The sequence below is a fragment of the Nyctereutes procyonoides genome, unplaced genomic scaffold (genome assembly GCF_905146905.1).
Source record: "Nyctereutes procyonoides isolate TBG_1078 unplaced genomic scaffold, NYPRO_anot_genome, whole genome shotgun sequence".
Classification (NCBI taxonomy): domain Eukaryota; kingdom Metazoa; phylum Chordata; class Mammalia; order Carnivora; family Canidae; genus Nyctereutes; species Nyctereutes procyonoides.
This window is the reverse complement of record NW_026575118.1, coordinates 3,008,480-3,034,950: the sequence shown is the minus strand read 5'-3', so window position 1 is coordinate 3,034,950 and position 26,471 is coordinate 3,008,480. Positions and strand designations below refer to the sequence as shown.

The 26,471-nt window shown below is 39.9% G+C and overlaps 1 protein-coding gene across 6 annotated transcripts in view; it reads left to right on the top strand.

Moving 5' to 3' along the window:
• IDE (insulin degrading enzyme) overlaps positions 1-19,442 on the top strand; it is a 138,376-nt gene extending 118,934 nt beyond the window's left edge. For all 6 annotated transcript variants that reach the window (XM_055334393.1, XM_055334396.1, XM_055334392.1 and 3 more), the window contains exons 17-25: positions 498-618; positions 3,869-3,960; positions 5,314-5,425; positions 10,089-10,256; positions 11,807-12,079; positions 13,137-13,198; positions 15,630-15,702; positions 16,386-16,453; positions 17,120-19,442. In XM_055334393.1, coding sequence (XP_055190368.1) covers positions 498-618; positions 3,869-3,960; positions 5,314-5,425; positions 10,089-10,256; positions 11,807-12,079; positions 13,137-13,198; positions 15,630-15,702; positions 16,386-16,453; positions 17,120-17,215 — 1,065 coding nt within the window. In that variant the 3' untranslated portion in view covers positions 17,216-19,442. The remainder of the gene's footprint in view (positions 1-497; positions 619-3,868; positions 3,961-5,313; positions 5,426-10,088; positions 10,257-11,806; positions 12,080-13,136; positions 13,199-15,629; positions 15,703-16,385; positions 16,454-17,119) is intronic.
• The last annotated feature ends 7,029 nt before the right edge of the window (positions 19,443-26,471 follow it).

Genomic DNA, 26,471 nt, shown 5'->3' with positions numbered 1-26,471 from the left:
TGGAAATACTGGATGGATAGCTATTTTGAAAGCCAAACTGTGACCTACACCAAAAGAAAAATTATCATTTTCAAGTATAGTTTTCAGATGAAGATCAAATATTTTATATATGTACATGGACCTGCTGCTTGCTTATAGGGACTCTTGGAATGGCTTTATGGTACAGAATGAAAGGATACCCGGAGGCCCTGAAAACTGGGGGCGACTTTCTGAGGGGTGAAAGATATCCCGTAGTGAAGACACTTAGAATACATGTCAGATGCTGGGGAAAAGCAGCAGCCCAGATGAAGAGAACATATGCCCTTTAATTTAAGGATCAGAGAGTATTCAAGTAAGCTCCATTCTAAATTACCTCACTTCAAAAAGGAGAAAGAAGCAAATATTCCTGCATCCCAGTAACGCAGGATTCATGCAAAATAGTTTGATTATAGTTGATCTTTTTAAATGATTTTAAAAGAACTTCTAAAATTAATGAACCCGTGTCTCTCTTTACCTAGTATATGCGATCTCTTAACAATTTCCGAGCTGAGCAGCCTCACCAACACGCCATGTACTACCTCCGTTTGCTGATGACTGAAGTGGCCTGGACTAAAGATGAATTAAAAGAAGCCCTGGATGGTAAGACTCTTTCTCTACGTATAACTTCTTCATTTTTTTTCTAAAATCATTTTGATTTATACTGATTATCTAGTGTTTATGCTTTCTAATAACTTATAGTTTTATTGAAGCCAGTTGTGCGATTTGTTTTTTGTTTTTTAAATAAAAACCGTAGTAGCCTTTGAAGTGGCTTTTGTATTCAGGTAGTGTAGCCACATTTGTTGCTTTCAGCCTGGACCCATAGCAGTTAGTTATTGCTGTTCATAGATTTCTGCAGGTGACTAAAGGGTTTGACCAAAATACTTAACCTTCTTCTTCTTCTTCTTCTTCTTCTTCTTTTTTTTTTTTTTTTTTACTTAACCTTCTTAATATTGAAATTTTCAGAAGAGGATAAAAGGGCTGAGCTTGAAAGTCTTATGCAGAAAGAGTGCTCAAGCATCTTTCAATCTGTTCAAAAACTAGAAAATGTGTACAGCCTAAAGAGTCCTCCTCTGTTGCTTTTTTTCTAAAATCTTAAATCTAGTTTTCAGAGGTTTTGCTTGAAAGTCCTAAATTCCTTGAGGACAGTGATTATGCCTTCCTGTTATCCACTTTAGTTGGTATTTAGTGTAATAGTATGTCCTCAGTATGTGTCTAACGAATGCCTGTTGAATGGAATGAAATTACCGCAGGACTGTTTTATTAGAAAGAATGTAGACTGATAGTACCCTTTGTTGTTTTATCTGTTTTACTTCTCAGCATTACTTTATCAACTAATCTTTTCCCCCACATACTCAGCAGTAGAAGAATACTGTTGATTTTTTTTTTTTTTTTATGATAGTCACAGAGAGAGAGAGAGGTAGAGACACAGGCAGAGGGAGAAGCAGGCTCCATGCACCGGGAGCCCGACGTGGGATTCGATCCCGGGTCTCCAGGATTGCGCCCTGGGCCAAAGGCAGGCGCTAAACCGCTGCGCCACCCAGGGATCCCTACTGTTGAATTTTTAATGACTTTTTATGACAAGTCCTTACTTATACTTACTATGTAAGTATAATGCTTTTGATGTGTCTTTAGTGACAATACTTCAGAGCAAAGTATTGACAATCATTATTTTATTAGTTACCTCAATGAGTAGGCATAAAGATTATAAAATTCATTCATTAGAACTAATGCATTTTTAATCCAGTTAATATACTTTGCAAAATGTTTGAGTCAAGTCTAGTTAATAGCGAGTATTTTACCTTTAAAAAAAGAAAAAAAACCCACAGGGATGCCTGGGTGGCTCAGTGGTTGAACATCTGCTTTCAGCTTAGGGCGTGGTCCTGGATTGAGTTCTGCATTGGGCTCCCTGTGGGGAGCCCGCTTCTCCCTCTCCCTATGTCTCTGCCCATGTCTCTGTGTATCTCATGAATAAATAAGTAAATTCTTAAAAAAAAAAAAAAAAACACAGATTTAAAGACTATTTTAAAACCTGAACTTGTACTCAGCATAATCAAAAAGCAAAAGTTTTGGGTTTTTTCCCCCCTTTGTTAGATTCTGGGTCAGATAGATGGTATGTAAATTTTAAGCAAAATAAGCTCTAAAAAGTATATCATAAGCTAGGCATGTGAAACCTAAAATGTGTTTTTTTATAGAGAACTTTTTTGGTTGACATTCTCTGCTCAAATATATAATCCTCCTCTTTTGGTGTATGTATATACTCCTACAATAATTCAGTAGTGCCAATGTAGCTTAATGTGGAGACATTTCAGAGTGAGAGGCTGGCTCCTCTGTGACTGTAAGTCAGTCAGCTGTCCAGGTGCCAGGGTAGCAGGAACCTCAGAGTTCAGTTTGACCCAGCAGCATTTACTGACTGCTGCTGTGCACCAGGCCCTGGACTACAGGTGCTTGAGATAAAAAATGATCAGTTATAGATGGGGTTTCTTGGGTAAAGGAGTTCCAGCCTAGTGGCAAAGCCTGAATGTAAACATCATTTCAGTATAGGCAAAGAGATTAAGTGTTGTGGTAGAGATCTGTAGGGAGTGCTTATGGCATCTGGAGAATAAGTATGCACTTTGAGATTAGTCAGACCAGGGGACAAATGCCAGCTCTACAATTTACTAGCTTGATGCCTTTGGAAAGAAACTTAAATTTTCTTCATTTTAGTTCTTTCACCTTTAAAACGGGGATAGAAGTGCATACTTTGTAGTTTATAAGATAACACGTATAAAACGACAGACCCATAGTAAGCACTGGTTAATTCCATTCCCATGTCTCTCTTTGAATTTCAGTCACTATTTTTAGCATGCATTGCAGCAGTTACTGGTATAATGTCCTAATGGAGAAGGGCCAATTCTTTCTTATTGAAGAATCAAATCATTACATATAAATGGAATGAGGAGATCAGAAAATCACTATTATGATGCCATAATAGTAATTGATACAGGCAGTGAGTACCATTGTATGCTAAAATTGATGAGTAAGAGAAAGCAGAACATCTGCATAGTCCCAAAGTATAATTCCTCCCCAAATAAATACTTATTAGTTACAATGGGAAAAGTAGGCATTGATGGGCAGGTGGCTTTACCTAATTGCTTGTAGAACATCATGAGTTACCCTGTTACAAGTGAAAGATGAAAACAGTGTACTTACAGTAAAGACATCTGGCAGACACCACTGTAACCAAGTGGTCAGAGTTAAAACACTGGACAAAGGGCATTCTATAAAGTAACCTGAACAGTACTCTTCAAAACTCTTAAGATCATGAAAGACAAGGAAAGATAGAAACTGTCATAGATTAGAGGCAACCTATAGCACTAAGGACAGAGGACAACTAAAGGCAAGATGATTCCATCGCAGAACAGAAAAGGAATACTTGGGATGCCTGGGTGGCTCAGTGGTTGAGTGTCTGCCTTCAGCTCAGGTCATGATCCTGGAGTTCCAGGATCGAGTCCCACATCCGGCTCCCTGCAGGGAGCCAGCTTCTCCCTCTGCCTGTGTCTCTCTCTCTGTGTGTCTCTAATGAATAAATAATTAAAAATCTTAAAAAAATAAAAAAGAAAGAAAGGAATGCTAGGAAAAACTGAAATAAAGACTGCATTAGTAACTAGTATTGTAGCAGTGTTAATTTCTTAGTTTTGACCATTGTGCTATAGAAAGATACTAACATTGGGGAAACTGGGTAAAGGGTATATGGTACTCTGTACTGTTTTTTGTGACTCTTTTGTAAGTCTTAAATTAGCCCAGACTGGTTTCTTTTGAAACATCATAGGTAGAGGTTTCTCACTGTATTTTACATTTTACACCTTTACAGATGTTACCCTTCCTCGCCTTAAGGCCTTCATACCTCAGCTCCTGTCACGGCTGCACATCGAAGCCCTTCTCCATGGAAACATAACAAAGCAGGTGGGTGGTTGAGGTTCTAGCAGATTTTTATGGGTCAATGTAAGAGTTTTTTTTTGTTTTGTTTTGTTTTACTCTGGCCTAAGACCATTCACCACCACTGTGTGATGGTAAGCACATGAGTGTTAACCTTCTCTGCTCTATGGGGAAGATAGGACAAGGTATGGCAGATAATGGCTGCCTACCTTGTGCAACCACAGGGGGAAATGGAAATAATTATCCCTATTCTGTGTAGGACAGCAGGACTGTGTAGTGGATAAGAACACATGGTGTGGGATCAGCCTGCATTTAAATCCAGACTTTGCCACACACTAGATACTTTTTCTTTTGAAAGTGTGTTAACCTCTCAGCCCTCTGTTTTTCATCTATAAATTAGTGTTTAAAGATTAAGTTAAATGGTGCAAGGCAGCCTGGGTGGCTCAGTGGTTTAGTGCCACCTTCGGCCCAGAGTATGTTCCTAGAGACCCCAGATTGAGTCCTGTGTCGGACTCCCGGCATGGAGCCTGCTTCTCCCTCTGCCTGTGTCTCTGCCTCTCTCTCTCTCGCTCTCTCTCTGTCTCTCATGAATGAATAAATAAAATCTTAAAAAAAAAAAATTAAATGATGCATCCCAAATGTTTAGCACATGGAAAACTTTCTGGAATTCTCATTCTGGAATTCTGGCAGCCTCTCTCATGACCCCACACTTTTGCTACTACTCTGCTATACTGCCTCCAAAACTGTATGCCCAAGGTCAGATGCTGATAAGTGGCAAAGACAGGATTTTTTACTAAGGTCAGATTGATTGATTAAGGATTTTATTTGAGAGAGAGCGTGCATGCGAGTGCAAAGAGAGAGGGAGAGAGCATCTCAAACTAAGTGGAGAGCCCACCTTGAGCTCGATCTCACAGTCCTGAGCCCAAACCAAGAGTCAGATGCTGAACTGACTGAGCCACCTGGGCGCCCCAGTTTTATTTTTCAAAAAGGGTTATGCTCACTCGTGTCCTTTGCTTTGCTATAATGCCAAGTGACTATGGTCAGGGTTGTTCACTTGGGACCAACCTTCCATCACCAGTACCTCTCCAGCTTTGGCAGTACCTTTTCCTGCAGCATCGAGATCATTGTTGATGTTGATCTGGGTCTCTGTTTTTCTTCACCTCTATTATATTGATTGTGTTGCCAACTAACAAATTCAATTTTTATCTATTTGAATAGGATCAAATATATTTAAGGTTCAAAAATCAATTTTTATGATAAACTAGTTTATTTCACAAGTGTGTTGTTTTCATATTGCATGAGCCACCACACAGTATACTATTTTTATTTTCACAAAGATACATTTTTGGTTTTGTAATGTGCTATGCCCTTTTTCCATAGGCTGCCCTAGGAATTATGCAGATGGTTGAAGACACCCTCATTGAACATGCTCATACAAAACCTCTCCTTCCAAGTCAGCTGGTTCGGTATAGAGAAGTTCAGCTCCCTGACAGTAAGTTGGGATGTCTTAACTTTGGTAACAGACTACTTTGACATAATGTTGTGGGTGATTACAGGTGGGTTAAAGTCACTTGGATAATAATGTATAGTTTTATGGTAAAGATGTACTGAGATCCTCTTCTATTTGTAGAAGTATGGTTAAAGATAAGTAATTCTGCCAGAAAATTGTAGGAAGGCTAAAGAGGTGAAATTGGAGGTAGACAGTTATTTGAAGAGAATGACATTGGAATTGACTGGTAGTTGAATGTAGAAAAGTTATGAAGTAAAAAAAAAATTGCAAAGCTAAAGAAATGTTAACTGTGAAGCATGAAATAAAATCTGTTTATGAAAAATAGAAACTAGAATTATAATACTGATTTGGAAGCCCATAGGAGTCTTTGGCAGGAATAGTTTTAGGAAACTCACAGGTGCAGATAAGAGCATGTATTCGTTACATGCATATTCACAAGGAATTAGCATAAGAAAATAGATAATAATTAATATACTGGAGTTTGCAGTGTTGGATTACTTTTGTATTAACAGTGGTTTCTGGGATCCCTGGGTGGCACAGCGGTTTGGCACCTGCCTTTGGCCCAGGGCGCGATTCTGGAGACCCGGGATCGAATCCCACGTCAGGCTCCCCGTTGCATGGAGCCTGCTTCTCCCTCTGCCTGTGTCTCTGCCTCTCTCTCTCTGTGTGTGACTATCATAAATAAATAAATATTAAAAAAAAAACAGTGGTTTCTTTTGATAGAAGAACTCATTAAGCATTATTTTCAGTTATTGTTCAAAATTATATGGTAGGTAGTAAATTAGACTGGGGATGAGAAGCATTGGTTTTTTTTTATGTGTTCTTCTGTTTTAGCTAAATATGGTGGTTGACTGTTTCCCATGCATGTGTGGTCTGTGCTTCTCTCCACATACATACTATTTATCTTCCTGAAATAGTGCTCTCTTTCCTTCTCTCTTCCTTATAGAGGTCTATATCCTATTCTTCCTCCCAGGCTCCATATTACAAGCCACTCATTCCACTACACTTTTCCTAAAACTCCTGGCTGGAAGTAGTCCTCCTCTTCAGACCTCCCAGCATAGGTTTTCTGAAGCTTTCCTTATTGAAGCTACTGAGCACTTCTTCTCTTGCATTGGGATTGAAGTGCATCTCCATTTCCATTGTTAAGACTATACATTTCTTAGGGTTGGGGGCTATGTCTGGCTGCCTTGAGAAGCTGTTAAAGCTACCCGAACATAGTGTTACCCTCAGGATATTGTTGTTGAATGCTCAAAGATACCTTGGACAGAGCTCTGCTCTTCTGCACAACCAGTCATCAAAGATCTCGTGATAGTTCATGTCAAACTTTTGCTGATTTGCTCCTCTCTCACTGCAGCATGGCAGAGAGGAAGAATCAGGATCTGCCGTTCAGAAACCATAGTACTTGGTCATCAGGCAAAGTGAGGCTACTCCAGAAACAGATATATATATATATATATTTATTTACTTACTTACTTACTTAACTTTACTTACTTACTTACTTACTTACTAACAATACACTTTTACTGTCCTGCCTCAGGGACATACCAACTCTCCAGGGCTTTGTTATAATTTTTTTTAAATAAATTTATTTTTTATTGGTGTTCAATTTACCAACATACAGAATAACACCCAGTGCTCATCCCGTCAAGTGCCCCCCCCTCAGTGCCCGTCACCCATTCACCCCCACCCCCCGCCCACCTCCCCTTCCACCACCCCTAGTTCGTTTCCCAGAGTTAGGAGTCTTTTTTTTTTTTTTTTTTTATGATAGTCACACAGAGAGAGAGAGAGAGAGAGAGAGAGGGAGGCAGAGACATAGGCAGAGGGAGAAGCAGGCTCCATGCACCGGGAGCCCCACGTGGGATTTGATTCCGGGTCTCCAGGATCACGCCCTGGGCCAAAGGCAGGTGCCAAACTGCTACACCACCCAGGGATCCCCCAGAGTTAGGAGTCTTTATGTTCTGTCTCCCTTTCTGATATTTCCCACACATTTCTTCTCCCTTCCCTTATATTCCCTTTCACTATTATTTATATTCCCCAAATGAATGAGAACATATAATGTTTGTCCTTATCCGATTGACTTATTTCACTCAGCATAATACCCTCCAGTTCCATCCACGTTGAAGCAAATGGTGGGTATTTGTCATTTCTAATGGCTGAGTAATATTCCATTGTATACATAAACCACGTCTTCTTTATCCATTCATCTTTCGATGGACACTGAGGCTCTTTCCACAGTTTGGCTATTGTGGACATTGCTGCTATAAACATTGGGGTGGTGTCCCGGTGCAGAAACAGATTTTTAAAGTGAAATCAGTCACACCTCTTTTTATCATACTTCCTGCTTTCTCTCTCTTCTAGGGTTTTATCTCTTTTTGCTTTCAGGTGCCCTTGCAAATTTTCTGAGCACAGGATAATAGCTCTATTTGCATCATATTCTCAAAATGCTGGGGTTAGGAAATCATTCTGATTTAGCGAGTTGACCAGGTGGAACTGTCTTATGTAATCCTTCACTTAACTCTCCATAGGACAATATTTACAATTCAAAAGGAGAATTCTCAGGCATTGTGAAGGAGGAGACATTTTGGGATATATATGTGAAAAGACTAGAAGTTGGGAGAGGGGTGGCCTCAGTAGCCTTACAGACTATGTTCCCTTCCTCTTCCGATAAGAGGAGACTTAGTGCCAGTAGTGTACAATCAGAAAATGTGATTGTTGGTCAAACGTGGATCTGGTCAGAAAAATGAAATAGGTGACATGCAGCTCCAGCTTGTGTGCCTCCCTGCTGGTATCTAAATCACCATCTGTAAGTGAGCAAACATATTATTACTACTCTGAGAAATCTTTGGGACTCTTAGACTAAGTACTAAGCCCTGTATATGCTCAGTCACATTGATGGCTGACAAAGTAATTGTTAAATCATAAAGCTTGATCATCCCTTCATAACTCTGATGAGATATTTGATCAGCACATCTGAGTTAGTCCTAGCTCTTTTCCACTATTCCAATGTGGTGTCCTTAGACAAGTCCTCTCACTTTCCTCATCTATACAGTGAGGTTATTTAGGCTAAGTTATCTCCAAGCATTGTACACATTTCTGTAAATGAGTGAAATGATCTTTAGTGTGGGTGTTGGTAAACAATATTGAGAATAAAATGCTAAATAGAAATGCAAGATAAGGGAACCTGGGTGGCTCAGGGGTTGAGTGTCTGCCTTTGGCCCAGGTGATCCCAGGATGGAGTCCCACATCAGGTTCCCTGCAGGGAGCCTACTTTTCCCTCTGCCTATGTCTCTGCCTCTCTCTGTCTCTGATAAATAAATAAAATCTTTAAAAAAAAAAGAAAAAGAAAAAGGGCAGCCCCGGTGGTGCAGCAGTTTAGCGCTGCCTGCAGCCCAGGGTGTGATCCTGGAGACCCTGGATCGAGTCCCACATTGGGCTCCCTGCATGGAGCCTGCTTCTCCCTCTGCCTGTGTCTCTGCCTCTCTCTCTCTCTCTCTCTGTGTGTGTGTGTGTCTCTATGAATACATAAATAAAATCTCAAAATAGGGATCCCTGGGTGGCGCAGCGGTTTGGCGCCTGCCTTTGGCCCAGGGCGCGATCCTGGAGACCCGGGATCAAATCCCACGTCGGGCTCCCAGTGCATGGAGCCTGCTTCTCCCTCTGCCTGTGTCTCTGCCTCTCTCTCTCTCTGTGTGTGACTATCATAAATAAATAAAAAAAATTAAAAAAAAATCTCAAAATAAAATAAAAAAGAAAAAAGAAAAAGAAATGCAAGATAATAAAGACACAACTAGTAATTTTAAAAGAATTGTTTTTGCGTATTTATTAAAATGTAAGTGGTATTTCCATTGAAGTTCCTTTTTTTTTTTTTTTAAAGGAGAGGACCGTTTTTTTATTTTTTATTTTTTTTTATTTATGATAGTCACACACACACAGAGAGAGAGAGAGAGAGAGAAAGAGAGGCAGACACAGGCAGAGTGAGAAGCAGGCTCCATGCACCGGGAGCCCAACGTGGGATTCGATCCCGGGACTCCAGGATCGCGCCCTGGGCCAAAGGCAGGCGCTAAACCGCTGCGCCACCCAGGGATCCCTCCATTGAAGTTCCTAACTACATTAGCTAGTTCTAAACTAGTACATACAGTCGCTTGTACATTGTAATTTTTTAAAAGATTTTATTTATTTATTTGACAGAGCACAAGCAGGGGGAGCAGCAGAGGGAGAGGGAGAAGCAGGCTCTCCACTGAGCAGGAAGCCTGATGTGGGGCTCAATCCCAGGACCCTGGGATTATGACCCGCGCCGAAGGGAGACACTTAACCGACTAAGTGGCCCAGGCGCCACTAACTTGTACATTGTATTAACTGTGGATCTTAGCATTAACACTTAATCATAAAATGGGTCTTCTGTAAGTTCTTTGGCCCTTAATATTTGATGAATGTTTATTGAAGGCCTGCCAAGTTCAAATTGCTGTAATTTAAGGATTCCTTAGGTAAGTTAACTGACTTTCACATTCTTAATAAATGCAGTTTAGAATTGCTGAAAAACACCAACCAAATAGAACAACTTTAAAAAAAAAAAAACAGACAAAACACTGACTTTATTAAACCCTAAATAAGTTTCTGAACCTGTTCTCTTTTTGAAACTTCCTAGGAGGATGGTTTGTGTATCAGCAGAGGAATGAAGTTCACAATAACTGTGGCATCGAGATATACTACCAGACAGACATGCAGAGCACCTCAGAGAATATGTTTCTAGAGCTCTTCTGTCAGATCATCTCTGAACCTTGCTTCAACACCCTGCGCACCAAGGAGCAGCTGGGTGAGAAGGAAGCAGGGACTACCAGGGTACCATAGACTTTGAACAGCCATTGTCCTCAGAGAACATTTTCCATATGTACAGTCCCCTTGCATGGTGCTGCAGGCTTGTTGTATTACAAAAGGCTTGTGGAAACCTTGTTTATGGGGGAACCTACTTCTAGGTAGTTTCCGCTACTTCTAAAAGACAAGTAGTTAACATCTTATGGACATTAAAGCAGTTCTTAAGGAGAAAACTGTGCTTACAATACATACATGTCAATAGGACATTTTGGGTAGGAGAGGATGCTAACAGCAGATTATTTATTATGGAAGGCAAGATGGAAAGCATGCCATCGAAAGAAGCTCAGATTTCATGAAATTTTGGGTTCCCTGAGAGCAGATATTATCTCTTATTCATCTTTGTATCCCGAGCTTGGGGCACATAGAAGGTACTTAGTGTTTGTTGAGAAAATGTTCCAGGCAGTATTTTAGGCACTGTTAAAAGTACTGGAGATCCAAAGAGGTTTAATCAATGAGAAAAGAAACACTTGTAATGACTGGAGAGAACTAATGAAAAAGGATTTGGGTGAGTCTTTCCAGGTAATTTCATTTTTTAAACAACCACCATGCTAGATGCTGGTCATGGAAAATGGGTAAGTTATGGATGGTCTGTCCTTCCCTTCAAGGAGCTCACTAATCAGGAACGCAGACCTATGGGGATCCCTGGGTGGCTCAGCGGTTTGGCGCCTGCTTTCAGCCCAGGGCGTGACCCTGGAGTCCTGGGATCGAGTCCCACATTGGGCTCCCTGCATGGAGCTTGCTTCTCCCTCTGCCTGTGTCTCTGCCTCTCTCTCTCTGTCATGAATAAATAAAATATTTGGAAAAAAAAAAAAAAGGAAGGCAGACCTATAAAGGAACTGTTACCATGCAGTGTGGTAAATATTACTAAGAGTTTTCAGACTAAGTAAAAATATAGTGGCTTCCTCAGAAGTGGGTCCCAAAGACATCTCAGCTGTCAGAGGTGTGGGTCAGGGCAGAGCAGCTGAAGGACACAAGCCACAAGCTGAGTCGAAAAAAGATGTGGAAAGGAGGTAGCGTGTGAGCTGTCACAAGGTGATAGTGGAAGTGTTGACCTTCTGTTACTTGGTCTCTAGAGATTTTTAGTCTGAATAGAGCTGGTCCAGGAATGGATTCACAGAAGGAACTTGAATGTGAAAGGAAACAGAGCTGGAATAATGGTTAGGGGATGAAAACAAGTTTAACGTATCCTAGGAATGAAAATGACTTTAACATAGATTAAGGATGATGAGCTAGCAGTGAAAAGTTATGCGATGTGAGATTGAATAATGAAGAGGGGTTTTCCTCTTTCTTTTTTTTTTTTTTTTTTTTGGTTTAGGAAGAAAGAACTATCTCCCAACTTTCTATTTTTCAGAGAGCTCTTTTGCTCTATCCTTAGGAACTCAGGGTATCCTGGTTGTTTATGTTTCTTCAGAGATAAATAATAAAAAGCCCCAAAGTAGTTTTAAAGCATTAAAATTGACCTGGGTCTCAGCTGGCTGGTGTTTGTTTCAGGTTATATTGTCTTCAGCGGGCCGCGTCGAGCCAATGGCATACAGGGCTTGCGATTCATCATCCAGTCAGAAAAGCCACCTCACTACCTAGAAAGTAGAGTGGAAGCTTTCCTAATCACCATGGAGAAGTCCATAGAGGACATGACAGAAGAGGCTTTTCAAAAACACATTCAAGCATTAGCAATTCGTCGACTAGACAAACCAAAGAAACTGTCTGCAGAGTGTGCTAAATATTGGGGGGAAATCATCTCCCAGCAATACAATTTTGACAGAGGTAAGGCAAAATTAGGCCCCCAACATTTATGGCACATTTGAGGACCCAGAGCCATTTTACAAAATGGTATTCATTTCGTAGGTGAAATTTCAGTGCTAATTTGGTGTCAGTGCAGAGTGTAGCACTTCTAAAGAACCATTTTTTAACATAACAGTTTTTATTAGAAACTTTTATTTTTTTTCTTTAAAGCTGGAGTTGGATCTACCTGTAATCTCATAATAATGCAATAATAATAAATCTAATTTCACATTATGTTTTCAATTAGTGTTGCCCCTGAGGCACTGAGCACAGATAGTTATCTATTTCCCATTATTTCCCATAACACTAAAAAAAAAAAAAAAAAAAAAAGGAAAATGTGCAGATTGAACTCTCCTGAGATAAGTGCTGCCCTGGAGGCACAGGGGTTTAAACATTTGCCTGTAGGGATCTCCAAAAATGTGTCAGTGCTTTTACATTTGGGACAGCTGTGCTCTATGAGGTCTCCTGCTTATTGGCTTCCTCCACCTTTCTTCTAAAATGGAGATTAACAGTGTAGGGTGCTAAGCTGCACTGGAAGTCGGGAGTGGGGGCTGGGTTGTGTTCTCATTCTGACACCAACCAGCTGAAAATCAAGACACCTTTTTTGGGGCCTCTGTTTCCATACCTGTAAATTTTTTTTTTTTTTTTTTTTTTTTTGCTGTTGGATCCACTGTTAATAGTAATAGTCCCATTTTTTGAGCACTTGCCATGTATATAGCATCATGTTGTCATTCATCATTTTCCTTAGTTCTCACTACAGCCCCTGTAAGTGGTTACTATCTCCAATTTCCAGGTGAGGAGACCAAGGCTCAGAAAAAGTGATGTGACTGGCCCAAAAATCCAGTTGCTCCTGAGTAGAAAGCCAGGATATCTTCTTACTCTTCACTTGATATTTAGTCCCTTACTACTTGCAGGAGCAGATGATCACTTAAAAATAGGGCTACCTAAGAGCACTGGAGTGAAGCATGTTGTCATGTAATGCATCCTGGGCTACTTAAGATGGAAATATTACTAAATTATTGTTTGATTGCTTTTTCAGACAATACAGAAGTTGCATATTTAAAGACACTTACCAAGGAAGATATCATCAAATTCTACAAGGTAAGGTGAATTTGTATCTTTAGATTTTGACTCATGAGCAAATATTATTTGTGCCGTGTTGTATGTTACTGCTTTGAACCTAGTGCCTTGCTTAGAGCTGTAGCCTTGGCAGCCCACCTTCTCTGAAAGTTCTTTTACCTGTGAGGCAGCAGTAGGAGCATGTGTGGCTTCTGAATGAAGACCCTGGCGGGCTAGAGCTTCTAAGCTTCAATTTTCTTATTTACAGAATAGAAATTAATAGGAGTATTAATTGAAATGAAGTAGGTGAAGTGATTGACACTTAGCATTTAATAAATGGTCTCTATTGCTTTTATCTCTTCAGTATTAATCCTCAGAGTTTTTAAATGTTTTAATCAAAAAGCTTTAAATCAGAATGTTTTCCTCATTGATATTATAAAGTAAATTTTAGTTGTATTTATTTATTACTTCAGACTATTTGCTTTGTGAGGTTAGGTACCTATTCTCTGTTGCCTAGAAGAAAGGGTGATCATGTTTAGCTCTTTCTGGTTTCTGAGACATTCATTTAAAGCATTATTAGTTGTGGGTTTTTAAAAAGAAGGATGTCCTAATATAACTTACTCTAGTGTTTCCACAAGCAATGAAGATCTTTTTCCTTCCTTCTACAAATTCTGTTATTCATTTGAAATCACAAATAGTGCCTGATTATTGAATTTGTAAGAATAGCAGTTACAAGTCTGAGTCTTTGTCTTACAAAATCAGAGTTTCGTTACCAAGCTTAAGCTATGGCTAGAACATCATTTCTCTAGTTGTGTTCCGTGGTACACTAGTGTTCCACGAGATATTAGTAAGAGCACCTACAAAAAAGGGCTTATAACCATGTAAGTTTGGGAAAGACTACACTCTTTATTCTTGTTTTTGGAGAATCACAGAGTGTGTTAGCATTTTAAAAGTTCTAAGAAACCGGGCAGCCCAGGTGGCTCAGCCGTTTAGGGCCACCTTCAACCCAGGGCGTGATCCTGGAGACCCGGGATTGAGTGCCGCATCAGGCTCCCGACATGGAGCCTGCTTCTCCCTCTGCCTGTGTCTCTGCCTCTCTCTCTCTCTCTCTCTCTCTCTCTGTGTGTCTCATAAATAAAATCTTTAAAAAAAAAAAAAGTTCTAAGAAACCCACAGTAAAGATTTCTTTAACCTAGCATTTAATTTTGACTGACAAAACTTCTGTTTTAAAAAAAATCGTTTATTTATTTGAGAGGGAGTGAGCGAGCAAGCGAGCATGAGCCAGGGGAAGGGCAGAAGGAGAGAATCCCAAGCTGACTAAGCACGGGGCCCAATAGAGGGCTCAATCCCACAATCCTGAGATTATGACCTGAGCTGAAACCCAAGTTGGACACGCAAACTTTTTACTCAATAAGTAAGACAGTCTCAGACGAAGCACTACGTGCTCCTGGAGGCAGACCTGGGCCGAGCCCCTAAAAGGCTGGAGAGGCCAGTGAGGGCCTGGGGGAGAATCTGGACTGTTCTGCCAGCTGGAGGGAGCCACGGGCACTTTTATTATGTAGCATCATCAGGGTTTCCATTGCATCTGCAGGACTGGGCTTAGAATAGCTGTTCCCTAGACAGTTATGGAGCTGATGTGGCTTTGCCAGTGATCTCTCCCTCTCAGGGTATGGTCAGGGAGAAGTTTCATCACAACTTGTTTTTTCCCTTTGGAAATGACAGCATTAAGGAAAAGGTCAAGAGACACTTTCCCACAGGATTTACCAACTCAGCAGGCATGGTGTTCATGGTATGACCTAGGGAAGTCCTTCAAAGCAACCTGGTGGAGTGGAGAGAACAAGCTTACTTTTCATGCCATCACTGTGAGCTGTATGACTTCAGCAAGTCATCATGCCTCCCTGTGTCTTAGAGTCTGTATCTCTGAAATCACATCATCATGATACTACTTAGCTTACAGAGAATCAAGTGTGCTAATGCAAGAGAGTGCCTGATGCAAGGTGGGACTTGATAAATGTTAGTTTCCTTTCTCTTTTGGTAGATGATGAACCCTGGTACTGCCCTGGTATAGAATCTAAGAAGGTTCTTAGAGGAGCAGGTTGTGCTTGCCCCTTGACTAAGCTCAGGCCATTGCCTCCGTAGTCACTAAACATCACGAGGTGTAGCCCTGTATCACCCCCGATGAATACTAGACTAGGCTTTCAGTCCTGGCCAAGGTACTTATTAACCATAGGAATTTGAGTACATCATTTAATCTCTGTGGACTCCATTTTCTTATTTGTAAGATGGGGTTAATAATAATTCTTGCCAACCTTACCTAATCTTTGTGGAGTTTAAATGAAGTACTCTTAAGTGAAGAGAAACATCTTTTCTCTTTCTGGCTATGTGAGAGCTGATTGTTTACATTTGTAAAAGAGTACTTCATTTAAGTTCCTTGGTGGGGCAGAAGGGTGACCCTGCTGTTCTTTCTCCCTAGGAAATGTTGGCAGTAGATGCCCCTAGGAGACATAAGGTATCAGTCCATGTTCTTGCCAGAGAAATGGATTCTTGTAAGTATTGAATATTGACTTTCTTTAAAGTACATTTTTAGGCACATGATGGCTGTCCCTTGCCATAGGCATATCCCTTAATAGAGCACCAGAAGGTAAAGAGGTGAAGAAGGGGACTAACAGGAGGCAGGGTCTGCTCTATCAGCAAAAATAAGGGGCAAAGGGAAGTGAGGCAGTGAAGGAGAGAGCCAATGCTAGGTGACACAGTACCAAGCTGGTCACAGCTTTTCAAAAAAACACAGCTAGTCACTGGTAGGACATCTTTGCAGAAGCCTTGTGTGAATCACTGCATATGAGGTGGAAGAATAAGCCGTTTATCTGCTCAGACCTCCCATCTTCTGTCTCTGAGTGGCCAGGCTTTATCCCACAACCATTAACTCCCTGGCCTTCTGGGTGTTTTTACTGGATACTTCCTGGTGGTCAGAACCTCATGGTCCAGGGAGGCCAGACACAGGCCCTGGAGTTGCTGTGGGCAAGACTTTATACCACAGTAACATCATGAACCACCACTAGGGACAGTCTGGATATGAGGTAGGATAAGTAATCAAGGTCTTGGGGAGTGGGCAGCCTGAGAGGACACAAGCCTCTTTGGTTTCTTAATGAGCCAAGCCCAGTTTCAATTTTTTTAAGTTGCTCTTGTATGCCAGTATTTATTAAGCATCAAACCTTTCATTTTCTTATAGGTCCTGTGGTCGGAGAGTTCCCATGTCAAAATGATATAAATCTGTCACAAGCACCAGCCTTGCCACAAGTAAGAAATGCAAATGTCCTGTTAGGTTGCATGGTTAGAGACTTCCTACTTAAGAGGAGCTTGTTCATCAGGAAACAAGATGAGAGGTTTCAGGCCCCGGGGTGTTTGAGCCTCTAGTTTACATTCCTCTTAAAGGCCGGGTTGTCATTCTGACAGCTCCCAGGGGTCCTGTCTTTGTCATCCACAGAAAGACTTGTCCTCTGACCTTGTTTGCCTTTGCTTCTAGTTTGAATAGTTATGTTATTTTGCAGTCCATTATCTCCAGTCATGTCTGTACCTAGCCCTTCCGCGGTGCCAGCATATTTTAGTCATCTGGAAAGGTTGGCATTTACTGGCAGGAGGAGGAAACTCGCGGTGTGACCAGGTCTTTGCTAAGTAGGCACACCAGCCTCTGCATCCTGCTGAAGACTTGGTGTATGCCAGCCCTTGTGTCATAACCCTTGTATGTCCAGAGGAAAGCCACAATCTTCTTTATGGCCCTGGATCCCACTGGGGACACTCATCATAGATTCGCATAGACCCTCTAGTTCTATTGATCCAGGAAATCAGATCATAATATGTGGGGTAGAAACTAGTGTGTATGTTTAAAAAAAGAAAAAGTTGATGTCTTATTAAGTCTGCTTTTTTTTAGACCATAAACACTAAGAGAACTTTTTTTCTTTGCAGCCTGAAGTGATTCAGAACATGACTGAATTCAAGCGTGGTTTGCCACTGTTTCCCCTTGTGAAACCACATATTAACTTCATGGCTGCAAAACTCTGAGGATTCCTCAAGGACGGGAAAGTGCAAGTGGATGCATCCCTGAGTCTTCCAGGGGCTAGGAAAACAACCTTGGCCACTTTAGTAGTTTCTGGTTCACTATTTAGAGAGACAAACAGGGGAAAAAAAAAAAAAAAAAAACAGGAATTATCATATGTCATTATGTAGAAATATTAAAAATCCAAAGTAATTAAATTACAAAATCTTAATAGATGTAGAATATTTTTTAAATACATGCCTCTTAAATATTTTAAAATTTTTCTTTTCGTTACTAAGAGAAATTTCCCTTATATAACAGTACTTAAAATGATGAATGATATTCCTATAGATTCTTCCTTCCCTATTCTGTAAAATAGTCACTTGTCAGAAGACAGTATGTTAGTTTTTTTTCCTAAAAGCCTCCTGGGTTGACAGAAAAGGCTTTAAAAAGGTAAAACCTTTTTAAAAACTGATTCTCAAATTTGCTTTCTATTTGGTGGTTTCATGTAAATCAATGGAGAACATTAACATTTGGCAGAAAATGAACAAAGCAGAATAATTTTCTTTTATTAGTAAAATTGCTGATTATATAAGGCATGGTTTTAATCTTTTTATAAAACTTGAACATGTTTTTTATTCGAACTAGTAAAATGCTGGAAAACACTAGAACACCCTACTTATTTACAATGCTAGAAATAGACTTACCTTACATCAATTTTGTCTCAAACTGAATTTCTCAGGATTACTGTGATTTGTTTATTTCTGATTGAATTATATTGACATTCTTATTCATAGTTGGTTTGCAGTGTTCCATCAGTTTTACCTTTTCCCATAATAACATTTATTATATTTATTTAATGAGTACAAATAAGGTGAACTTCAGAGCCCACTGAGTGTGTGACATGCTTTTCCAACATCAGCTATTATATAAATACTTGTAACTTTTTACTACAATGATATGGCATTCAGTATATGAACCAAAATATTTGCCCCATTTTGAATTTAAAGGACAAGTACAAAGCAGCCTTTTTGAAGGTATTAAAAAAATAAAGCCTTGATTCTTAAATAGTGTGATCTCCAGAAGACTCTCAAATCCCTTTTTGCTACCAGTCTAATATTGCCTTAAATGTTAAGTTATTTTTTGAATATATAAATATAAACATACAAACACAGATAAAGACTGGAGTGGACTTTTAAAAACTATTTTTTTCATAAAATACTATTTTAGATGAAATTGTTATTATAGATTTAACAGCTGTTTTGAAATATATACTGTTATTAAAACTTGCTTCAGGAGAAATTGTGAATATACTTCCACAGACAGGCACTAGTAACAGTAAGTGGCCCCATTGTCCACTAACTCAGGCAAAGGAAAGAATGGCATTTTCAGATGACATCTTACCTCTACATGAGTTGATTTGCCAGGACTTCTGTCTGTAGAGTCATGTCTTTTCACATCTTTAGTTTTCACATTTGCCATTTCCCAGATAATCTACATTTGGGGCAAGAGTGATATAATCACAACTGTGGAGGCTGCTTTCGATAGCAGGGCTCCATTTCTACTGTCAGATAAATGTGGTGCTGTAACTTATCTTTTGACCCCTACCTTCAGGAGCTTCCTTGTAGGAAGCCTATGTTTGTCCATCAGAAGGTACGTGAGTCATCACTGCCTTCTGGTTTTATGCATTTGTAGACTATGCAGCTTTTCATCAGACTGCAAATGTATACAAGAGGGATCTCAAATTAGTCCTGAGTGTTTAAATCCACCACTGGAAGAGTAAATAATCCATCTACCTTTTCAGTGGAAAATTATGTGCTATTGAGTAATTTTTAGCTTTTTTTAAAAAATTGGTGAAATTAACAGTGTCATGTTTATGAGAAAGTCACATGAAGAAATCTGAAAGGAAGGAATCTCATGTAGTCATCCAGGAACCTATGATTGTTGTTTAGTTTGTTCCACCATTGTCTGGGTTCCAGACTGGATATACTGTTGGATCACTCGAGCGTACTAATGGACTCATTGAAATGAGTCCAAGCTGCATCCATGAGCAATAACAGACTACCCCGGATACTGCTATTTACTCAGTGCTTAGTAAATGAGATCTGTGGAAAACAAACTAAGTGATTAGTTACTTAGGACTTTTTTAAAAAAGTCTTTTTGACTAGTTGATGTGGCAGAGAGAGCATGTGACACAGCCAGTATGGTAGAGTGCCAGGGTAATCCTGTTTACAATAAATTGCCTGAATTTAACCTCTGGAGTTTGCATTTGTATTATTTTTATAGTTTTAGTGGCCAACCTACCTCTCAATATCCCAATCTGACAATATTTCGTGCTTTCGTTATTCCTAATACAGGAAGCAGTGACTTGGTTTTTTGGGGAAAAAATTTTTTTTAGTGTATCTGGGTGACAGTGATTTAGTCAAATGGGTCAGTTTTCCACTCATAAGAGTAGATTGATTTTGGCAAAGGAGTCTTGGTGTGAGAGGCTGAGCTCCTTGCTGTGCATGTTGTCACTGACCCCCAAACCCACAAGATTTGTCTTTGGCATTATAAGGAGAAAAATAAAAAGGGCAGAAAAAAAAAATTTCCTCTAAGCTAGTTTTTCATCTTGCCACATCTGCAGCAGCCATTCAGGCCAATATCTTGTCCAATCCCTGGCCTCTAATGCCATGCCCAGATAAGCTTTCTACTAATGTGATTGCCAGCTGGCTCACATGGGCATTTTTCAAGAGGAGATGTGCTCATTCCTCATTTGCAGCCTAGACAGTTGTGCAGCCCACACAGTCAGCATTGTGCTTGGGAATGATGCAGCAGCCCTCTCCAGAGACCCAGGGCAACCCCAGGTTTTATGGCATGGGGCCATTTTCCCCATTCATGGTGCATAGGGGAAATCATGGGGGCTCCTTACCATATTCTCTAATACAGCTTTGCAGCACATTTAGGTCTCTGGTGAAAACCAAGGATTCTCACATACCTTCCCTTATAGGGGTGGTTCCTGCCCTCCTGATCTTTCCTTGGCAGGACCTCTGACCAGCCGGCTTCTGGATCCCAGGTATTCTGTGCTCCCTATCAAATGAAGTTGATTATCCTTGTCAACCTGAACATTGTATACCCCATGTTTCTTGTGGCAGCTTCTGTTGCACTAAATTGCTGCTGTTCTCACCCAAGCCCAGTTCTTCTAAGATAGTACAGCATTTTGGACCACTCATGCCGTAAATGAACATTAATCTTTATAAAGCACTTTATGGAATTACAGACCACCCTCACAGACATCTTCCACAATAATCTTTCGACATCGAAGGACAGTGATTAAAAGTATGTTCGTCATGCCAGCTTTTCAGAGGTGAGAATAGACTCAGAGGGGCTAAACAGTTGGCCCCAGACCATGCAGGAAGCACAGATTCAAATCTTCACTCTGATCTTTAAATTCTAGACCTCCTTGTTCCATGTGGGTTTCCTATAATAGCAGCTACCAAGTCCATTAACATACTTGTGGAACAAGGTAGAAAAGCACTTGCTTTTTGTGTTTGTGTGAAACTTCACCATTTTCGCATGTACCATCTTAGTCTCCCAAACCTTTGCCTGTTTTGGAGAGAGTGAGACCAGGTTTCACAGTGGAGGCATCTGTCCAGTCCACAGTGGTTTCCACTCCTCTGCTGAGCTGTCTTGTGGCCAGTTATAACTGCTGCCCACAGGATCTCTCTGTTCAGGTTAATCCAGACCTATGCCTCCTGGCCTGCTAAACCTTTAAGTCAATGCAGGGAGTCCTTTCTGGTGCCCTTGGAGTTAGAGTATCTGGGATCCTTCATGAAATTCATAAAAGAAGTGTGAGGAAGAGTCAAGTTCACCTGTGACCACAGCACTCAGAGACAACCACATTTAGATCATGGGTTTTTTTTGCAGTCTTTTTCCTATGCACATAGAATGGGGTCATACATTTAGTGTTGCAACTTTTTCCTTCAATGGTCTATCCTGAAATTTTTCCACATAGATACTCTTGAGGAAAAAAATGTGATTTGTTTTTGTTGTTGGGTGTTTGGTGTCATGTATTGTGGTTTGTTTATTGAATCCTCTTTGTAGGATATTTAGGTTGTTTTCCAACTTTGATCTGTGATAAAGCTCCTTGTGCTGAATATGTGTGTGATTTTCTGGTTATTTCTCCAAATTGCTGTGTTATACAATATGAATATATCATTTTACCTTTTTTCAAAACTTTTAAATCCATAGAAAAGTTGTGAAAATAGTATGTTAAATTCCCATATGTCTTCACCAGTTTTGTCTGCTACATATTGCTCCCTCCCAATTTTAAGTAGGTCATAGGCATCATGAGTCCTTACCCCTAAATTCATCATATGTCTCCTAATAACAAAGACAATGTGTAGTAAGGAATTTGGCCTCACCCAAAGGAAGGACCGACCTTTGTCCCCCCCCCCCCTTTTTTATATATACAGTATACTGGTAAATTTGAGAAATGAGTCAAATTCGTGTCTTTCTTGAAAGACACGAATTATCAAAACAGATGTGAAAAGAACTAGCAAGTTGAATATTATTCCTTTATCTGTTTAAGAAGTTGAATAACTAGGGACACCTGGGCAGCTCAGCAGGGTGTGATCCTGGAGTCCCAGGATCAAGTCCCATATCGGGCTCCCTGCATGGAGGCAGAGTCCCTCTGCCTATGTCTCTGTCTCTGTGTCTCTCTCATGAATAAATAAACTCTTTTTTAAAAAATTGAATATTCTTCCCACAAAGAAAATTCTAGGCCCGGATGACTTTACTGGTAAATTCTATCAAACATTTAAGTATGAAATTATACCATGTTATATAACATTTTAGAAAACAAGGAGAGAACCCTGTTAACAAAATATGAGCAATTTGAATCTAGCAAATATAAAAAGGAATTTTTGTGCAGTTGATTTTCAAATATATCAACCTTACTTGATGACAAAGTGGAATTTTCTTAGGAATGCAAGGTTGGTATAATATTTGAAAGTCAATTACTATTATTTACCGTAGTAACAAAATTGAGAAACCATGTGATCATTTTACAAAATTCAGTCAAAGCATTTACAAGGTTCGTAACAGCTCTCACCAAATGAATAGGAGGGAATCTTTTTCAATATAATAAAGGGAATTTGTAAAATACCTAGTGGTAACGTCATTTTTAAGGATATACTGTTGAACACTACCCCCCCAGATCTGCACTAGATGTATGCATTTACTACTATTCAAACTTGGATTTGAGATCCAGGTCAGTGCAGCAGATTGGAAGGGGTGAAGTACGACTATCTTTCCACAAATTATGTGAGCACATACCAAAAAAATCCTAAGGATTAAAAAAAACACTAATAATTAACAAGTTAGGAGGAGATAAATCAACATTAAATGGGTTGCTATATACTGTCAACGAAATTCAGATATAATTTTCATAGCACCAAAAATTAGGAATAATTTTTTTTTAAATGTGAAAAACCTATACACTGGGAACTTCAAAACATTACTGAAAGCTTTAAAGGACCTGAATGAAAGAATATATGTGTCCTATCCAAGGACTGAAAGACAGTAATTTTAAGGTATCTGTTCTCCCTTATTGATTCTAAGCAATCCTTATCAAAATCCCATTGGGATTTTTGGGCAGATATTTGCAAATCGATTTTGAAATTTACATGGACATACAAAGAATCTTGAATAGCTATAATAATTCTGGAAAAGAACAAAGTTACTCTTTCTGATAGCAAATGTTATATAAAACTATAGTAATCAAGGGGCACCTGTAGCTCAGGTAAGTGTCCAACTCTTGATTTTGGTTCAGGTCATGATCTCAGGGTAATGGGATTGAGACCCACATGGGGCTCTGTACTCAGGGGAGTCTGCTTGAGATTCTCCCTTTCCTTCTGCCCCTACCCCCCCCCAAAATAAATCTTTAAAAAAAAACCCAAAACCTATAGTAATCAAGGTAGAATGGTATTGGCCTAAGGATAGACCTAGACCAATGACAGAGAAGAGAGTGTCCTTAAGTAGATCCCCAGGTTGTTTTTTTTATTTTTCCAGGTTTATTTCAATTTTCTTTAAAAATGTTATTCATTCATGAGAGACACACAGGCCGGCTCCCTGTGAGGAGCCTGATGTGGGACTCAACCCTGGGACCCCGGAATCACGACCTGAGTCAAAGGCGTCAGACACTCAAACACTGAGCCACCCAGGTGCCCCTCAATTGACTCTTGAGGAAAAAAATGCCATGGTAATTAGATGGGGGAGAAACAGACTTGTCAACAAATGTTTTAAAAACAAGCCTCATGGGGAATAAAAATGAACCTTGACTCTAATCCCACAGTATATACAAATTAAAAACTAAACCTATAAAATTTCTATGGGTAAATAAAAAATATTAAGTTTGGTACACAAAAGTTTTCTTAGAGTGCAAAAGGCACTGACCATCAAAGAAAAAATGTACAAATTGAAGTTTTTCAAATTTAAAAATGTCTGTTAAAAAAAATCTGTTTAAAAAATACCCATAAAGAAAATTAAAAGCTGCTGACTGGGAGAAAATATTTGTAACACTTAAAGGACTTATATGTAAGAGTACATAAGAGGTATGCCTAGCTGGCTCAGTCAGTGGAACATGTGACACTTGATCTCAGGGTTGTGAGTTTGAGACTCACATAGGGTATAGGGATTTCTTAAAAATAGAATCTTAAAGAAATGAGAAGACAAAAATCCAGTAAAAGAGTAGAATAGATCCTTCACTAAAGGAGATTTGGGCAATGGTCTATATGTACACGAAGACTTACCCAACATCATTAGTCATTAGGGAAATGCAAATTAATGCCAATAGGAGAGACAAAATTACAATGAGATCAGTGATTGCCTGGAGGCTGTGGTCAGGAGATAAGATCAAAGGACATAAAACTTTTTAGAGAAATGGAAACGTTCGTTATCAATAAAAAGCTAGAAAACATATTTTTGAAACAACCAAAATAAGATACCATTCCATTCAGACCAGAATAACTAAAATTAGAAATATAATACCAAGTGAAAGCTTCTAGAGTGCATTTTTAAAAAACAATAATAGGTTTATTTTCACCTATAGAGCAGATGCACTTGATCTTGTAGTAAAAGGTCATATTTTGAAGAATATTTTGGAGGTAGCTTTTGACAACCATAAAGTATGGTAGTTAGAAATATAGAGTTGAATGGAGTGCCTGGGTGGCTCACTCCGTTGGGCATCTGCCTTTGGCTCAGGTCATAATCTCAGGGTCCTGGGATTGAGCCCCACATCAGGCTCCCCACTGAGAGTCTGCTCCCTCTTCCTCTGCCACTCCCCCTGCTTATGCTCTCTCCCCATCTCAAAAAAATAAATAAAATTTTCTAAATATGTTAAAATCAGAGAACAACTTAAAAGAAATTCAGGGGAATATTATTTTTGGTGGGCATGTTAAACAAGCCTATTATGTTTGTTCCCTAATGCCCTTCAGGAGATTCGTTGATCACATGGTCCAATGGTACCAGATTTTGTAAAGTCCTAGTCCAATATAAATGAATGTTCTTACTGACCTGATTCTCCTTAAACCTCAGGAGGGAATTCAGCCAGAAGGAGGAACCAGTGAACATGATATTCTGGTTATTTTGTCAAATCAAATTGTGCTTCACCCCTGCACTGCCTGGCTTCCCTAATCCTGATCTTACTTCTGTCACTACTTTGGAGCATAATAAAAGCACCTTGGCTATTTGATATCTGCCTACTGCGATCACAGTGATTCCAGTTTAATCAAGGTGGCCATTTCCCAGGGCGCCTGGGTGGCTCATTCAGTTTAGCATTCGACTTGATTTCTGCTCAGGTTGCGATCTCAGGGTTGTGAAATCAAGCCCTTTAGAGCCTGCTTAAGATTCTCTTCCCTCTTCCTGCCCCTCCCCAAAGATGACAATTTCCCTTCCTCTGTATATTTTACTTTTTTAGAGACTGAGAAAAGGAGAGAGATAATGACAAGCAGGCTCCTCACCCCGTGTGGAGCCCCACTAGAGGCTCTATCTATATATATCCTACAACTCTGGAGTGTCTTTCTCAAGGACCAGAAAGCTATTCCTTTGAAATGTGATCATCAGGAGGGATGGGGCCTCTGTCTCCCAGTCTCTGCGGGAAGATAAAATTCTGTCTTCAATAACTGCTAGCTATCAGACATGGTTGGTTTGATGAGATTTATACTGACCAACCATTTGTCATCTTTCACTTGAATCCTGGATCACTTTTCCTCCCTACACCCACATTCTTCTTTAAAACCTCAAAATTGAAATGGAGCTCAGCTCTTGCCCCAGCCCTCGGTAGTTACTCAACAAAAATCTGTTTTGCCATTTTAACTGAAGTCTGGCTTTATCTATCTATCTATCTATCTATCTATCTATCTATCTATCTATCATCTATCTATTATCTATCTATCTATCATCTGTCATCTATTAACAGAGAAAGCACAAGCAGTGGGAGCAGCTGGCAGAGGGAGAGGGAGAAGCAGGCCCCCTGTAGAGCAGGGAGCCTGATGTGGGGCTCAATTTTGGGACCCAGGGATCATGACCTGAGCTGAAGACAGATGCTTAACCAACTGAGCCAGCTACGTGCCCCCAGCTTCATTTATCTTTGACAGTCTGATGGTATGGATGGACTCCTAAATTCAGCCCATCTTGGGAATCTATATTCAGATACATTATTGTTTCTATGTAGTTCATAACCAGCTTAGTAATCTACTGATTGATACTGCTAGTTCTGAGAAACTATAGTGTAGTTAGGCTAGTAGCCTAGTAAGTATAACACTCAAGAATGCAACTTAGTACTAAGACTTAAATCCTTTGTTTTTACAAAACTATTTTTGAGTACCCTGGATATCTTTTTTCTTAAAAAGATTTATTCATGGGCAGCCCCGGTGGCTCAGCAGTTTAGCGCCACCTTCAGCCCAGGGCCTGACCCTGGAGACCTGGAATCAAGTCCCACATCAGGCTCCCTGCATGGAGCCTGCTTCTCCCTCTGCCTGTGTCTCTGCCTCTCTTTCTGTGTGTCTCAAATAAATAAAACCTTTAAAAAAAGATTTATATATTTATCTTAGGGAGAGAGAGAGAGAGAGGGAGGGAGAGAGAATCTCAAGCCGACTCCACACTGAGCATGGAGCCCTGACAAAGGGCTTGATCTCACAACCCTGAGATGATGAGCAAAAATCAAGAGTCGGGCGCTTAACCAATTGAACCCCCCAGCCACTCCTCCTGTTTTGTATTTTTAACTTTTTTTTAAATTGATTG